Source organism: Malurus melanocephalus, unplaced genomic scaffold, assembly GCF_030028575.1.
Source record: "Malurus melanocephalus ecotype Western Australia unplaced genomic scaffold, MMel_1.1 scaffold_208, whole genome shotgun sequence".
NCBI classification, from domain to species: Eukaryota; Metazoa; Chordata; class Aves; order Passeriformes; family Maluridae; genus Malurus; species Malurus melanocephalus.
In genome coordinates, this window is record NW_026623440.1 from 893,851 (window position 1) to 911,768 (window position 17,918).

General features: G+C 44.3%; 1 protein-coding gene across 6 annotated transcripts in view; it reads right to left on the reverse strand.

Annotated features, from left to right (window-relative positions):
• Positions 1-1,130: 1,130 nt before the first annotated feature.
• DEPDC5 (DEP domain containing 5, GATOR1 subcomplex subunit) overlaps positions 1,131-17,918 on the reverse strand; it is a 36,744-nt gene continuing 19,956 nt past the window's right edge. For 3 of the 6 annotated variants that reach the window (XM_057373782.1, XM_057373783.1, XM_057373780.1), the window contains exons 31-43: positions 17,141-17,274; positions 16,691-16,799; positions 14,024-14,086; positions 12,301-12,452; positions 11,500-11,577; positions 10,948-11,080; positions 9,993-10,101; positions 9,544-9,768; positions 5,538-5,707; positions 4,421-4,592; positions 3,311-3,371; positions 2,673-2,755; positions 1,131-1,882 (exon numbers count right to left, since the gene is read on the reverse strand). In XM_057373782.1, coding sequence (XP_057229765.1) covers positions 1,587-1,882; positions 2,673-2,755; positions 3,311-3,371; positions 4,421-4,592; positions 5,538-5,707; positions 9,544-9,768; positions 9,993-10,101; positions 10,948-11,080; positions 11,500-11,577; positions 12,301-12,452; positions 14,024-14,086; positions 16,691-16,799; positions 17,141-17,274 — 1,785 coding nt within the window. In that variant the 3' untranslated portion in view covers positions 1,131-1,586. The remainder of the gene's footprint in view (positions 1,883-2,672; positions 2,756-3,310; positions 3,372-4,420; positions 4,593-5,537; positions 5,708-9,543; positions 9,769-9,992; positions 10,102-10,947; positions 11,081-11,499; positions 11,578-12,300; positions 12,453-14,023; positions 14,087-16,690; positions 16,800-17,140; positions 17,275-17,918) is intronic. The other 3 variants (XM_057373786.1, XM_057373785.1, XM_057373784.1) reach the window with 2 other exon arrangements.

The following is a 17,918-nucleotide window of genomic DNA, read 5'->3' on the forward strand; positions in this document are numbered from 1 at the left end:
TCAGACACGCACTGGTAATTTTGACACTTAGGGGAACTAAATGAAGAGGCACGCGGCTCAAACCCACCTTTTGTAGGTGGCTGCTGTCTAAAAACAGATGAGTCATCCTGAATCAGTTTAGGGGATAAAAAAACTGAAGCAGCTGCGCTTTGCCTTGAATCAGATGTGAACATCACCGCGAAGGTGTCAGTCCTCCCCTGACTCCAGTGAGGACATGTAACAATRAGGAACCGTCTCACAGCAGGAGCCAACAGCACCCACACACGGCTCGGCTGGGGGCTGGTTGTGACCCACCCTAAATCTGCACTTCAATAACCAGCCGTGCCAAGGCCCTGCAAAGACAAAGGCTGGACACTTGAGTGCAGGCATCTTCCTCTTGCTGCACGCAGACACATTCTAAAAACCYGCCCATAATCCTCAGTCGCAACTTGTATTCAGTGGCTCTGGATTTCCCTTAGGCTTTGGTGCCTTGCAAGACTGTAACTGGCTTCCTGCTGATGGGAAARACTGGGTGCTAATGTCTTCRCAAACAATTCTATGGGTTAAGGTATGGCTGTTAACGTCTTTGAAATGGGTCTTAACGTCTCTGACCTTTGAGCAGCAGGTTCTGCAGAGCCCAGACAGCCTGGCTCCTGAAACGGACAAGTGGGTCTGCACAAGCTGAACTTCTGAACTTTGGGGTGAAGTGACAGACTCGGGGTGGGACATGTGGCAGGCGGTTTGGGAAGGCTGTGCCTTCCTAGCACCTCAGCCAGTGRGGAAAGGARGAAGGCAACTTTCGGCTGGGAGTTTAGGATAAAGGAGGCTGTTTTCCCTCGAAACCCCGAGAGAGAAAACCCCAGATCCAGCGCCCCGGTGAACTCTCGCCTTTTATTCGAATGAAGTTACAGGACTCCTCTGTCTCCTTTTTGGACATAAACGTCTGGCACTTGTGGATTAATTTTCCTGACACTGCTCTTGCTGTGTGTCACTGTTCTAGATACAGAARTGAAGACACAAAGTCCTGGATGTTTAAAAGACTGAACTTCAAGCTGACCACAGGAAAGCAGTATTTTCTTTTGGCAATTGTTCTCTTTTACTCACCAATTCTGTATTGCTGTCCGTGGAATTACAACAAAACATCAGGTCACTTCATTTTCTGCATTTTACTTATTTACATGTATGAAAATTTAACAATCATCTCTCACCTTTTATCTTACATATTCACACAATCAGGTACACCTTGGAAGGGGAAGGGGCAGGCTGCTGCCAGAACAGGAAGCTGATACCATCACACTGTGGTGAATCTAACTGCCCTTGAAAACCATTTGCACTCTTCCTCCTTTACCTCTGCTCTAACTGAAGTTTTGGCAACCWAGGRCTGYAGCTACTTGAAACCAAGCTGAGGTCAGGTGATAGATACTGGCAAGCCAAGAGCTCAAATTCTTTTTTTCCAAGCACTTAATCAAATTCTGTTGAATATCAACAGCAATATTGCTCAGGTCCTGCTGGAGCCTCAATATGCATCCAACAGAGAGACTTTTCACTTCTACTTCCTTGCCACAAGGTAAAGCTTTCAGCTGTCTCCCTAAGAGATCCAGCCCTAYTCAGGGAGCACTAGCATGCATCTTGTCCAGACAATCAGTCCAGAACATAACAAGCCGGCTGTCTTTGTTCCAGCAGAAGTCTGTGAAGTCTTTGAGCAGGCGGTCTGCRAATTTCTCATCACCAGTGGCACTGGAGCGCCAGGTTTTGGTGAGCATGGTGTTGTAGGCCCAGTTGTAGCCAATTCGCTCTTCACAGAACATGTTCTGGTTGCTGGAGCTGGTGGAGTTGCGCCGGCGCCGCTGCTGCCCGCTGGAAAACTTCCGCTTGGAGTAGGGCAGCTGCAAAAACACTGTCCCTGCAGGAAACAGACAGCACTTCAGCCTCAGGCAGACCTACCTCTCTCAACTGGTAGCTGACTCATTAAATTCTGAAAAGGAAACAGGCTTGAGTTTCACTTAATTGCCTTTTAGCAGGAGAAAATGGGATACGCTTTTCCCCTTTCACTCTTAGGTGCTACTTCTTCCTGCATGTTACAACATGGGGGGAAATGYACTTGGTCTGCCTTTCTCTTACAAGCACAGAATGAAGCAAAGACGTAGGCTCTGATCCAYCTTGCTAACTTCCAATCCATTTCCATTCTCTTCTGCAATTTTCCAAACTTTTTCTTCCTGTCATTGTTTTCATGTCTCAGCAAGTGGATCCTAAATGCTTGATGTACATCCCACACAACGTGTATGGGTAGAGATGCASCTATAACACCTTAATCACAAGAACAGAGCACTGACTTGTCCTGACACCTTTCCCTTCTTCTAACTTCTGGCTACACATTTATTTACATTGACCTTGGAAAAAAACTTTACCTTATTTTTTTTTAATTTCCCCCTCTTCTGGAAAGAAAGAAAAGTTTCATAGCCACTGTAAAGCAAGATTTCAAACTAATACCATTTATGAGTAGAAACACTTTGTGCTTTTCATACTGCCCCCTCCAGTTTTGTGGTTTGTGTTGTCTGACACACCTACTTGTCATCTGGTTAGGGACAGAACAGCGCCAACATCACTGACACGAAACACAAAGCACATGGMAAATGGTTCTCTTGTTGGTAATAGCCTCCTCCTTGCCACAGTGACTTTCAAATATTGCTCACCTGTGACATGGATATACTGGGGCTTGTTCTCTGCTGGGAAGTTGAATGCAGAGGCTGAATATTTATCTTGTACAAATCCAAATCTGAAGAAATAGAGACAAGGGGAATTAAAAAAGAAAAGAAAACAAAAAGATAAAAAGAGCCACTCCGGTAGGATTCCTCGGCCAAAAGCAGAGGCACCAGAGGAAATCCTTCTACTATCCCTTTCTTATGGCCTGAAGGCAAAAGGAAAAAGGATGAAGAGAGCTGAGCTTCTCCAAATATTCTCTGCCCCTGCCAGACACAGTGTGAAAGACTGTGGTAAATACTCAAGAAGGAAACAACTGTCCCTTCTCAGGAAGAATCTTTTTACAATCTGCTTCTAACTTAGAATAACAGGCAGGATTTCCAAAGACAAGGCCTCCCTAGGATGGAGAGTATGGCTCCTAAGGAGCTGAAACACCACCCAGCTGCCCCTGTACCCACAGAACCCCCTCCATGGAGCTGTATTTTAGTCTAACAAGCTGTGAGCAGATTTCAGAGAGGCAGACAGCACAGAACCCAAGGGACTCAGAAGTGACTGCTCAGCACAGGCCTTCACCCCGCACGGTCCAGGGAGACAGGAACTGTTTGGTCACTCCACTCCCCTGCAGACATACCTGTGTGCTATTGCTTCCTGCAGCAGATGCATTCGGTCCCAGTACGTTTCTGGCTCAAAGCCTGAAACAAACAGAAAGGTAACAATTATCTAGTAAAGATATTTTATTTCCTTCCTTTTCAAGACTTCAGTTTTCCTCAGGAGGCCCCTGTACACTCTTTTTTTTCCCTAGCCATTTCTTTTAGTCAAATTTTTTTTCTGTCAGCTGTCTCTTAGAGATTTGTCTTACACACTCCAGTAGCTGACCTATTCCTGATTTTATTGTTTGTGTCTCTCGAGATGGAGTAGAGGAATATAAAGGGGGGTGTGGGAGGGGCCAAGGAAGAAGAGTGGGTTACTGTGTACCACAAGAATGTTCTGGAAATACTTAGTTCAGTCAGCGGGGCTGCAGTGACCTCACAGCATATGGATTTGTCACATTCATTTTACAGTTACACCCAGACACTGAGACAAGGGTTAATAAAAATACCATATTTACTGTTTTAAAACAGAAACAGTTCCTAATTGTCCCTTCTCATGGAGAAATTTTGTCCTTCTCTGCATGGAGACAGGGTTCTCTGATCTTTGGGTTTCCACCTGAGATGTACCACACCAGCTGACCGGAAAGGGCGAGGTCACATTGCAGGAAAGGAGATTGCAGTTTCTAGAGCTTAATCTCGTGTGCAAACACTGTAACCATTAAAGTAACCATGGCAACAACAAAAAAAGGATGGCAGTGGTGAAARCCCAATCTCAGGGAGTGGGAGAATAAACAAACGCAGGATACAAATGCGGAGCAGCTGTGGTCTACCAGCACAACAGACTGAAGAGTCTGTCAAACACAACAGCTCCTCAGTCCGGGCTCTGTAAGGGTGTGCAAGGTTAATCCTCACTGGGCAGACCACCTCCCCTGTGTGCTGGTGTTTCCTGCTGCCCACCTCACCCTGTGCATGATCAGCCTGCCAGCACAGCTTCCTGCAGCACCTCCTTCCTCAGGGGGCTGCTCACCTGCACAAAAGCTCCCCCAGCCACATAAAGATGGCTGTAAATGAGGTATTTTGTGTCAGCTACCTGCCAGCAGTGATCTGTGTACCAAAGTATCCTGAGGGGTAAAAGAAAGAGAGTTTCTTACCGTCAAACAAATGCTCACTGCCCTCCTTCAGCAGGCAGCTGACGTTGAGTGGGATGAAGAGCTGAGCTCGAAGGGGGTCCCCATACAGGTAACTGGGCAAGGCAAAGGGCCCTTCCAGGACTGGCACCAGCAAGAACCCACAGGASGTGGCTTTCCGATGCCAACCCTGAACCTGAGAAGAAATTCAAACAATGAATCATAGCACATATGCCAACTGAGGAAGGGCAYTTCTGTGCATGAGAGCAACTCATTCCCCAAGAATAGATCAGACATGCTCAATTCTCCACAGGCTCAGCTTGCTCTGCATGGCAAGCACACCAACGTCCTTGCAAGCACAAGACATCAGGCTTTCCTTTTTCTGAAGTGCCCCATCAATCAGAAAGCACTTTAAAATACGACATTTTTCAGGAACTGATTCAGCCTACTTATCACCAGTGGCTAAACACTTCTGCTTTACTGGAACAGTGAAATTGATTTTAAATAAAAGCAAAACCAACCACCTAGTGTTGTCTGGCTGGCGGGGGCAATACTTGGTGTTAAATAATTCAAGTTTTACAGAAGCTACATTAAGGAAAAAAAAATCTAAAAACTTAATCTAAAAATTTAATCTAAAAATTAAAACGTGATATGTTTTCAATTCAAAATGTTTTCAGCAAGTTGAAAAAAAGCTAAAACATAGTTGAACAGGAAGAACACATTGCCTGGAAAAGCCCTGTTATGAAAGCAATTCCACTGAGATTTAAAGTTTTAAGGTTTGGGGATAGAAGGAATGCAATGTGAAACAGATTTTTTTCCAAAGACCCAGCTCAGGGCTTAAAATTTGCCTAAGGGGGACTTAAATTTATCACCTTGACCTGTGCTGATCTCTGCATACTGTGCATAAAACCCACTAAAACCRGAACACTCTCCTGCAGACAGAATGACTATAGATGGTGTGATAAATGCTGACCAGATGCAGAATGCTAACAACCACCAGGAAAATGACTTATGGAAATAAGGGCAGATCCAAGCCACTGTCTCTCTTCTTAATACTTCCTGATACAATGTCCCCAGTTGTCTAAGGGATACAGAGGCCAGAAAAGCATTTCTGTGGCCGTCCAGAACASCAGGATCTCACCATCTCAAAAAGAACAGCTGCAGTCACTGCCATCCAGTGTAACTTGATTTCAAAGGCAGCATTCAGGGAGAAATTGCCATGGTAATAACAGCTGCACCACTCCAGCCGGTCCGTGCGGTTGTTCACATCCACGTCCAGYGTCACCGTGCGCTGCTCGGGCACCGTGGCAGCTGTGCCAGGGACAGGGGTGTTGAGAAGGGCCAGCAAAGAGAAGGTGGGAGACAGCATGAAGAGAACAGAAGAAGCAAGATAAGCCATTTGAAATTCATTTGTCCTCCCAATCCTCCCCAGATATTTGTGGGCTAGCAGAATAGTCCCAGAATGCCRCTCATCCAGATCACAACAGACAGAAATCCTCAAGTATTTCTTGTGTCAGGGGTATGTGCTACAGAATCACYTCCCCAAGCAGTCAAAAGACATTTCAGCTGCAATAAAGAGAGAGAACCAAGAGTCCAGCAGTTAATCAACAGGCAACTGGTGCCATAAYTAAGCATGGCTAGACAACACCAGCCTCCTCATGCCCACCAGCATTCCAAATATTTCTGTATGTCTCCACCAGAAATCACAACAGGGTGCTGTTACACAGGGCAGGAGCATTCCAGGACCTTCCACAGCTAAAGGAGATTAGAAGTTAAACTTCTTGTTTCTTTAATCCCGTATCAATATCCCACWTTACCGCACTGTTAAAAGTGCACATCCAACACTTTCTGTAAAAGCATGAAGAGSCAGCCAAGGCATGCAGCAGCATTCTGAGCACTGCAATACCTCTGAGTGCTTTGCACTAAGTGCTGGGATGGTGCCCAAGATGCAGCTCCCTTTGTGCCCCACACCCCAGCACCCCAGTGACAGGAAACCTCAGGTACCAGCAAAGGGGAAGAGAAGCACAGCAGTGGAAGTGACCTGGCTGGTGTCACACAGGGGACTGCAGGGCTGGGGACAGAGCCCAGATCTCCTGACTTGGAGACCAAAACCCTGCCACAAAACATATCATCACTTTCAGCTTTTCTTTAGACCAATATATAATTTAACATTTCTGTAATGTTAAAAATTGACACAAAACAATGGGCTGCAAGGCTACTATTAGAAAACATTTGMCTTTTTTATTGTTGCATGCATGAGGGATGAGTGTTGTTACTTCTTGCTTAAGTTGAAGCAAGACACTTTCTAGGGTCAGCTTTTACATTATCTTATAATTTGATGGCTTGATGGTGTTTTAAAAAAACTGTTGAAATCCCTCCTCAAGGTAAATGGAAAGTTCCCATCTTCACTTCTACTGCAAGTTAGCAGGAGATATTTTCCAGGTTATAAGGAACTCTTTTACAGTGCTATTATGGCAGCATAGAACAGGAAAAATCAAAACCATAATAAAAATGAAAGAACATCACCCAGTTTTGTTTCAYAAATAAGACCCATTTTTTGTCTTTGCAAATGTATAATCTGCAAATTCTGATTTGATCTGATATTGTCAGATAGACCGACACCTCCTGAGGTTCTTTCCTGGCCCATTTGAATATTGCAAATACAATGCTTGTGGTCAGGAGGTTATGATGCCAAATTTGTAACAAAGTGTGTTGGAAAACAACACCCTGGAAGCTGTGAAGCCAGAACAGCTCAGGTAGGTGCTGGCCATTAGCCAAGAGGTCAGTGATAACACCACAACCCAGTATGCCCAAACTGGGAAGAATGAGCTCCCTGCTCCCTTAGACCTCTCCTTTTCCCAGAGAGTGCAGACTCCCTGTAGGGCTGGAGTGTCTCTCTCTGCCTTGTCTGCAGCTATAGCCACCAGGCAAAGCCAGAGGAACACAGTTCAATCAGGTGAGCTAATCAAAAATACATTAAACACTGATAAGAAATGTTCAGGTGTCTGAATTCAAAAGCTTCTGTTTAAAACCAACTTGTTTTAATAGAATAAACTCAGGCTTCCAAAGGTCAGACTTTAAGAGGACTCACCTGCTTCCCAATTGTCTTGTACTATTGGTATTTAATTAATGATTTGTCAAGCAAATCGGAGAGGAGCAGGCAGGTTATTCCCCAGTCACAGACTCGCTACATACATGGCTACAATTGCTAGTGCATGCATTGCTATAAATCAAAGGGACAAGATTAGGAGTATCACAGGTCAGACTTCCACTGGGAAGGGAAAGGGGACAGTCACTGGGCAAGTGATTGGGGAATTGGGAGGGATAGATTTGAGAGATACATGGAGCTTGTTCCAGAGCTCCCAATGYTTGCATGCAATTTTATGTCACAGCCTGACATTTAGGGAAGRTGGGGAGGGGAAGAAATAAAAACCACAACCAAATCAAGACCAAGAGAGGAACAAATGAAGTCACGTGGACCAGGGGTCATCTGGGTTTAGTAAAGCTCTTTGCCTCAGATGAACTGCTGAAGTTTTTTTTTTTTTTTTGAGTACTGTTTAGAAGAGGGACAGCACAGAAACATAGTTTAACCAGCTCCTTTGTAAGGAAAAGCTTCCACACTCAACTTTTCCACAAGAAACTCTAATTCCTGGAAAAAACAGACTGCATGAGAGCAATCGGAAGGCATTTATCACTCATTCAAGGACTGCAAATTAGTTAAATAGTAAAATGGATACAATCCCGACTGAAAAGAAAAAGGAGAGCTGCACAGGTGTTAACACACCACATGCTGCAGGAACACACTCTTTTCCTGGTGGTGTCAAAGGAAAGCTGAGGGGGACACTGAGGCACTCTTCTCCTGCTCATTCCCCCAAGTGCAGGCCAGCTGAGTCTCAGTCTTCTCATCTTGCAAAAGAGCAAGAAAAACAGACAGAAAAACCTGAACTGGTTTTCTCAGGCTAAACAGTGAGTAAGAGATCAAACCATGATCAGGATCTGGGTAAGTGCCTCCAGCCTCCACAATACTTTCATGCCAGCCTACATTCAGGCTTCAGCTCTGGCCAGCCACTGAGCTAATGAGGCTGGATACTAGCCAAGGCAACAGATTTATCGTGTGACAGGGAAAATAACCTGCATATGTYGGCTTCAGGGAATTAACCATTAGTTYAGACTGCCTATCCTTAATGCTTTCCCATTTCTGATGCTGTTCCTCTTCAAACAAGGCTTTCAGAAATACACAAGGATGACTGTGACTTCAGGTTTAAGAGATGCCACACCAGCAGTAAGGTACTTCTCTTCAGAAGGTCCAATATACACAACAGGAGAAAAGCAAAATTTTTCTTTTAATCCATAATTGCTAGGCTTTTAACAGATGCATCCAAGTAAACCTGAAGTTGCAGTTCCATAGCAATGATTGTTCTCCTAAACAAGGAAAGAGGAACAAAAGCAAGTGACTCAGGCTGGCCTGAAAACACAACAAAAAGCTGACAAAGCAACAGGGTCAGTCACGCAGCCAGTGTGTTTCACGGGCTGTTAGAGGCAGGCAGTGCTATTCTCCACACATTAGAGAACATTAGATACAACGCTATCTTGGTCAGCAGCAAATCTTCCACTGCTGCCATTCCACAGGGATCATCTGCAGCAGGGCTTCACAGGCTCATTAATGTAAGCAGTCTGGTTCAGATTGACTAAAAAGCCTCAGCACATCACAGATAATGTCTGGCACACCTGGATCTCACTGTGGCTTTTGCCCCAGGAAGCAATTAGACATGTATTTTCAGAWCAGTTTGATTGCTCTGCTGTTCTCAAAGCTTATTCCTCCTTACTCCTTACAGGTTGTGGAGGGTGTCTCCGGATTTGCAAGGAAACAAAGTATCTTCCTCCCTACATTCTAGAGGCTCAGGAACAATGAATATTTTAAGAAATACTTTTTACTGTATTCCAGTACCCCGAGGTTACCTGCTCAGCCAGTGAAACACACATCCAGCAGAGGAGAACGAGTCCACGTGCAAGACACATGTAAGGCCAGCATGAAATTTGCAGCTTTGTTGCTGGTCCACGTGAGATCATACCCTTGGCTGGCTGCTCTTCCCCTTTCAAAGCATCCCCGTGAACTTCCCCAGCTGTCACCTGTGCTGTGCATCTACCTAAGAGTGCAGCTGCCTGGCTCCGTCCTCCGAAACTGCGGCTAAAGGAACTGTGCCTACTTGCATAGGAGGCGGGGCGGCTGGGCAGCCAGGGCAGGAAGAAGGCCGGGATCTCCGAGTGCAGGAGCTCTTCTGCCACAAAGGCCACCTCAAACCACTTCCTCTGGAAGGCGGAGAAATCGTCCATGGCAGCCGTGTGCCACATGGCAGGCTGCTGCAGCCCCACTGCCAAGGGGAAGGACAATGCCAGTTAGAAACAAGTGCTCAGCACTCACACAGAAAAGTAGCTCTTGATGAAAAAGAGGCAGGAAAAAAAATTACTTTATGTTTTCTGCAATTTTTTTGCTGTTACCAAAATGTACTCCTACTGCAACACCCCTAAGAGTCAAGAACAGCCTAGTAATTATGAAAAGGGATAGAGAGGAAAGTCTTGTAGTAACAATGCTGACCTCGGTCTGCTTCTTTGTCCACAACAATCTTGTAAAAATAAAAGCCATAAATAAAGGTTCGTAAAGCTTCTCCAGATGCATGGACAATAAGCTGCTCTTCTAGCATTTTCTGAACAAGAAAAGAGAGAACAGAGCAAAAATGATAAAAAGGAATTCACTCTTCCAGTTACATAAAAAGGTTGCTAGAGAACATTAGGAAATAATTTTCTTTTTCTTGACATCTTTTTGTATAGATATGTGCCTAACAAGAATACCAGCTATCTATAAAGTTATCACTTTATATTCAGTAAATGCAGCAATTCCTTATCTGCCCAAGAAATTGTGTTTGACCTTTCCACAGATGTCTGTCTTTGTCCCTCACCCTGCTCTGGTTTTATAGATGGATTTACAGGAGGTGAGAGCTTGGAAAMATTCAAGTTCTCTGTTAATTGATATGGGATCTCAGCAGAGGAATGAACTCCAGATCATTTCCAACCTTCTGCCCTGACACAGTTCAATACAGAAAAATCTCTGGATGAATAGAAGCAGTGTTCCTGCATAAAGTGTGTCTGCCTCAGCATCCATAACAGAAAGATCATATGTTGGTTTTATTACAACTTTATTAACTAATTATCAGAAAGGAAACCCAAATCATGCCCCAGTGCCTCGATTCCACCACAATGCACAGGACCTGGTAAGTACCAGCTAACTGGAGGTTATAAACAGAACCATCATCATAGTAGTAGAAAAAAAATACATATTATTACTGAAGAATATGTTCCTGTTCCATGATACAGAATCCAAAAAGTGTCATCATTACCTCATGTTCTGTTGAGCACTGCTTTCAGTACTCATCCATAATAAGAGGATTTTAATAAGTAACAGAAATTATTGCTATGTTTTCCTCTAAAACTTGACTTTATTCACAGAGTGAGGCATTTCTGGCCCTCCACATGCCCCTGGATAGTTTCCTTACCTGCATTATGTCAATGGCCATGGCTTGGGTTTGCACCCCTTCCACGTTGTTCACCAGCCAGTGCACAACCTCTGCACTGATGAAGCAGCACGGGGAGAGCCCCTTCTGTTCYGAGAGCAGCTGGATCCCTGTGCTGAACCACAGCAGTCACACGGGTTAACAGACTCATTTAGGAAACAAAGACACAAATCACTGCTGGGGGACAGAAAAAGGAAGGGGAGGATAAAATACAGGACAAGAAATGCACACTGCCCCTGGAGTGATGGATCGTTAGCTTTTGGTAACAAGGTGAAGAGCTGACACTGCCAGCACTTTAGTGACTTACTGGGAATTCTTGATTTGACAAGATTCTAGGGTTCTATTAACTGAAGTCTTTGCTTGTACCTCAATTTCTATCAAATTCCTTATTAGAGAGTCTGGAACTGAATAACAAAAGGAAGTTTAAAACTCTTCAACAGCTGACATGGGGCTCTCCTTTGAGTGACTCCACTTCTCATGTCCTCTTACAAAACACCTCATCAGATGTTAAGCACATTAATATAAAAAACTTACGTGGGGTGTTTCATGGCTTCAAGAATCTCTATCAAAGTGGAGGAGGAAGTCAGAGCACTTGTTGAACACTGCTGAGAGCTGGGCAGTAAACAGAAGCACATTCAAAAATCAAGGAAGCTGACATATTTCTCCAAATATGTACATTTAAGAAAATTGCTCTCTCTTCTCAACAATGACTCTGCCACATTTATTTGCTTTTTCATCTCAACTAAAGGACAGCTAAAAGCATCAGACACTTATTTCCCCACTATATGGATCCAATGCACACTATGTCACATACAGCTGTACTCAGGAGCAATTGAGAGCAAACATTTTGAAGTTGGCTAATTTTTTTTACTGTCATATACAACCACAGGAAACARATGCTAATAAAGTTTATTTTCAACATTGCTTCCTCCCCAGTGTCTCRCTTCCAGGTTAGAACCTCTTGGATTTCATCAACCAACTTGATCCAAWTAGACCTGCAGGCCCCTCCCTTGCCAAAACAGACAATGTCAATTCAAAGCCTGATATCCTACTACCAGACTTCAGAAATGGAATTTCTTCATTTCTTGAAGAATGAAGCTCTTCTTGTGGGTGGAGAAATCAGGCCCTGTGTTCATTTAATTCTGGAAAACTGGGTTGCAAGGCTTATTTTACTACCATTCTATGCACGTGGAAATGCTGCAGGAAGGTCTTGTGACAAGTGCCTGCTCGTGCTGACAGCACAGCACAGCSTGTTCTCAGGTTCCTGTTTGAGTGYCCATTCCCTGAGAGCAGAAAGGAGCTGGAACTGAGTACAGCTCTGCTGTGCTTTCCTACCTGCCCTCTGCAGCAGCAGCTGTGCTGTATCCTGGCTCTGCAGCATTCTGGGTGCTCCCCATGGCCTGGGCACTGCCCCTGTCAGGGACCTGCCCCGTGGTTATCAATGCACTGCCATCAGAGGCTGCAGGGACTGACTGATCAATGGACACCTGCAARGAGCAAACACAGCAGCATCTCTGTGAAATTCAGGATGCAATCCATTTCCCATTTCCCCCCTCCCCACATCATCCRTGCCTCAGCACAAGTTAATCAACAACAAGCAATACTCTAAGGAAGCACAAGCATATGCAGAAGGGATAAATAAAAGTCTTATTTTGTCAYCACTGCAGAGCTCCTGACAAACAACAAATTCAGACTCAAATAAAGATGAGGATCACCAACCCAGCAACAATTGTGTTGGGAGAACTACTGGCACACCAGCACCACCAGTCCAAACCTGACATTTTCAATCTAAGTGAATAACTGTGATTAGAAGCATGTAATGGACAGAACAGGACACTTAATCATTATGGGAAGGTAGTAAGCATTTAGCAAAAATAGTCTCAAGTCTAACTCTCAAAAAGATSTAAATGTATCACACGAATTCAAGTTTCATAATGCTCAAAAAAAGTCAGCTCATCTTCCCTCCTTTCCCAGGGCAGCATGAGAAGGCTGGTTGGCACCCACCCACACCCATGTCGCCAAGACAACAGGAACACTTTCCTCCCGCAGGAACACTCACACTATTCCAATGGTAGACTGAATAGTTCACAAAATTACCATAAAATCATTTCAGAAAGAGCATGAATGCTGAAGGATTCAGCAAAGTACAGGCTGTAATTGCCATCTGTCATTAACACGTATGGTTTAGTAAAGGCACATTATATAAAAGCTGGAGAGGTGGGGGAGAGAGCACGAACGGCAGAGTAACTCTCAACTCAAGCTGGTGTAAATATGGGGGCTGCTCTGCCGTGATGAATCCACAGCACATACACAGCTAAAAATCACWAAGCTGCTAGCTTGACTTAGGTCTGACAGCCAAGAGTCCTTTATTTATGCCATTTCTCACATCTCAAAAGTCTCTAATGGCAGATGTCTCTTTTTGGACAGCCAAAACCAGCAGATGCTCCAGGGCCAACTCTACAGTGCCCACAGCCAGCAAAAGCCACTCACTCTGCCTCCTCAGGGCTCACTCCAACCCTGCATTTTCTCTGGGCACTCTGTGTTACTGCTAATCCCTAACTGGGGTTAAGAGGACAAATTACTTCTGTCACAAGGACTCTTTTAAATCAAGATGACACCAATATTTTCAGCCCTCAGTTGTTTAGGAATCCAAGGACACGATTTGACTTGGATATCTCCAGAGTCATCTGTCAATCAAACACCACAGAAGAAATTTAGCCAAGAACCAGACAAGTGTGCTGTTGCCATTTTGTTCAGTGAGGGAAGATGGAAAACAAGCACTTAGTGAAAAACARAAAGAGCAGATTTAGTAGTTGACAAGACAGTACTTCAAAGGTCAGTGAGACAGGGCACAAGAACATCCAAAACACAACACAAATAAATGGTGGGAGAAAATGGTTGCTTCTGTCACTTTGTCCTGCCAATGCTGCACATCTCACTCTCAATGAGAGGATCTGCAAACAAACATGGGTTATCAGCATGGCAAACTCAGGACACAAATGCTGTCCATCACCTCAGTCCAAAAGGCAGAGATGACAACAATCCATTCCAAACTAACCTGTGAGTAGAAGGTTGAAGCTGTGCGTGGGCTGCGAACAAAATCCATAAAGAAGGCCCCATCCTGAAGGCATCAGAGGGAGTAGCCCATTAATGGCAACAGCAACAGGAACAAGGAGTTGAAGAAAAGCAAATACAAGGTTGTGCAAGTATGAAATGACCACAGAGAGAAAGTATGAGGAGAATGCAAACCCCAGACCCAGAAGGTCGGATGCAGCAGAATGCACAGCATCAGGAGTTACTCACACACATATCCTTACTTTCTCTCTCTGTAACAAGACATTGCTTTTCCTTGGCACAGAAACTTTGCCAAAATTTTTAAACCCACATTGATCAGAAACCAATTGAAACTACAGCCTTYCCTCCATACTTCAAAGGAGAAAGTCTTGAGCTCTGAAGTATGGGGGCTTCCATCCCAAATACAAAAGTACTGAAATACAGAAACCACAGGTGTAATGACAAATATCCAAAGAAAGATGGGRTTTTTTTCCTAATCTGTTAGACATTCAAATGATAAAGAGGGAGAAGCAAGGAAGATTTTCTCAAGGAAGCACATTCTTCCTCTTAAACACAGGTCTGGTATGGTGCAAAGGAAARGGAAGAAAAACTCATCACAAACATCCTTCCAACACTGATTTTAATGCTTCATGCAAAATTAAACAGATACTGCCTGTGCTATGTTCCTGCCTACTTGCAAACCTGGGTGAATTTGTCTCCAGCTGCTCTACAAAGATGTGTCAAGATTTTCTGAGCACATAAGACAATGCAGTGGAACTCATCTAGATTTTCACTCCCTATTTGCAATTCTTTATTCTGTTCCCTGGGCAAAATATTTTTGTCTAGCCAGTCAAGATGATGCTTACCTTGACATGTACATATAAAACATTTTCTGGAGAGAATCAATGCCAGGCTTACATGACTGACTGGCAATTTACACAGGGCAGAAGCAGAGCCCAGCACCCTGGATTCTGAAGGGCACAGAATTCCCAAACAGATCATGGATCAAGCAAACTCACTGGGTTAAAACCACTCTGTGCTGCCCAGTAACTGGCTGAGTGACTTTTTAGTTCTACTCTGAACAAGACTACAGTGAAGGCAGCAGCTCAGTTTTGGTCTGAAATAACTCCAGGGGCTGTGACACCAGGCACACGCTGCTGCTACCACGGGAGCACAACACTGCCTGTCCACTGGCATCTTTCCAACAGGCAGGAGCCATCAATTAGAAGATTCCAATTGCTTATCTCCCAGTCTCTGTGTGTAAATATTTACAGGAGTGYTCACTGCTGCAGCATGAAAGTCCTTCAGTTGATAACACACACTTCCAGAGTCTCCAGTCAGCCYTCCAGAGAGGCTTTTGAACATTGCTTTTACCGTCACTCAAGATGGCATCTTTGGTAGCACAAAGTCTGCTAATTTGGTGCCAGCACACTCCTGTGCCATTGCTAGGGAAGCCAATTTTGCCTTCTTCCTCTGCCACACAGAACAACTGGACACAGCATTATTCTTTCCTGTGTCTTACATGGAATTTTCACCAGTTTTACTGGTTGAAAGAGACAGTTACGATTTCTGTATTTAAAGAGGAAAGCAGATTTTTTCAAAATGCTAGAAGAGGAGAATGCAAAGCCTGAATTATGATGTGGAAACTTGCAAACATGCCTCAAGTCAGTTTGAGCACCTGCTTTTCCCAGGTCCAGCACATCCTGCTCCAGACTCTYCTGTGTCCTCCAAACACTAATTCTACAAGTGTCTGTTACTAAGATGATCACAGTTATTCTATCACTTCAACTATCAATATCTAGGTCTCCAGGATAACACAACACCTGTCCCTGGTGGTGGCACAAAACAGTGGATGAAGAAACAATAGATGCTAAGAGAAAAACGTTGAAGGAAGTGGTTGGTAGTGTTGAATCTGAGAAATTTTTCTTTGYAGTATTTCAACTGTTGAACCCAAAGACAGGTCACATTTAACTCCTATCTTTATTCAGTTCCAACAGATACTGCTGTTGAAAGACCTTCATGCCAGAACACAGAAAAACAATCAAATATTTCTGGTTGGACTKGGAGGCAGAGTTCCTGCTCTCCTGGCTCTCACTGGACAGGTGACAGAAAGGTTGAGCAATAGCACAGTCTTTAAGTGACTGAAGAGAGCTCCAGGAAGACACTTTCTCCAGCCTAGAGTCCAGTCAGTGAAGGAATGACAGCTAAAACACTTCTCAGGAACAGGAATCCCCTCCTCTAAGCAGAGGCAAGAGACTCAAGTTCCCACTGTTGAAATTCCACTCAGTGTTCACATAGTCATGATCCAGAGGTTGATTTTACTCTCCAAAACAGACTGCACAGAGATGCAGACAGCACTGACTGCTGCATCTAACAGTCAAGCCCTGACTGAAATGAAATGTGCTACCAACAAATGAAATGGACTAATYAGCAAACAGCACTTCAATCAGCAAAACACTGAGATGGCATCCCAGGAATTCCATATCACTGTCACAGTYACAGAATTSAATTCCTACACCTTTGCCACAAAGGCCAGTACAGGACCAGCCCTCACTGGATTACAGAGTAACATGTGGTATGATGTAGCCAAGTGCTCAGAGAAATGATCTTTGATTATTTAAGGAATTGTTATGTAGAAATAGCAGCTAAAGAAACACCAGGCAGYCTTTACCTTCCGAGGGCTGTCCATGTAGGTGGGTGTGATAGCAATGTTCCCACTCTCTGAAGGCTGCCCAGAGCTCTTCCCAGAAAGCATTGCTGCCTGCTGCTCCCCCAGGGTCCTAAAAYGAAACAAAGCAATCCAGAATTTATTCAAACATACTTTTCTTCCCCCCAAAGGCAACTGTTGCAGAGGGGTAGCACAGTATTTTCCAGTATTTGCTTTCCCACACACTGAGGCAGAGTTAATCCAACATTCTGGAAGTACCTTTTACCCCACCCAAACAACACAGACCCTTAACTCAGTTTTATTATGCATGTAAAATACTAACTTAGCATTAAAAACATTAATCTCTTATGTATTTAACATAAGACGAGGCAAAGTTCCCCAAATGTGCTTTAGCCAGCCCAGGTGCAGTATGCAGGAAGGATGTTGTGGGCTCTTCACAGCCTGCAGACTCACTTCTGACTGGCTTCCATCTGCAGCAGAGCTGACAGTGCTGAGGTTCCTTTTTTCCCAATGGGAGGSCCAGACTGCTCCAGAGAGTGAGTGGGAATTGGACCAGAAATCTGCAAGCCTTTCATGGCAGACCCTTTCTAACGAAGAAAAAATAGAAGCACAGACTTAGTCAAGSTAGGCTTAACTAGAACCAAGAACACAACAGCTCACGTCAGCAGGGCTTTATTAAGTACACTTTAAAAACGGAGTCAAACCATTGGTACACAAGAAATGGAATAGCCTACTGTCTTGTGTGGATGCCATTCTCAAAATAAAAGGTTTGCTATTCTCAAAAAGGTGAATTTGCTCTGAAATAAATTACCCCATTTCGTGTGTGAATGAGAAGATAATTTGATACACCCTAACCATTTTCTCATCAAYCTCTTGAAATAATTGTTTACCAAAAAATTCACTCGTATGGTTCTCTCTTCCCAATCCTGTTCCTGAATCTGTGGCACAGAACCAACCCAAGCTAGCCYAGCAGTGATCAGATTAACTACCTCAGATCTCTGTGAATCAAGGGTCAGCATCACAAGGCACAGTGGTGTACCCAGGCTGAGCCCACCTGCAGCACAAGGCAGAGCACAAGTGCAAGGAAGAGGCATCAGACCTGTAAGAAAAAACTGGCCAGGGTATAAAACAGCATTGCCAGGGTATAAAACAGCATTGCCAGGGTAAAATATGGCTCTGCTGTGCAGAAAGGCCTGCAGTGTCCCTGAGCCTGGCTCCAGTCACAGCAGCA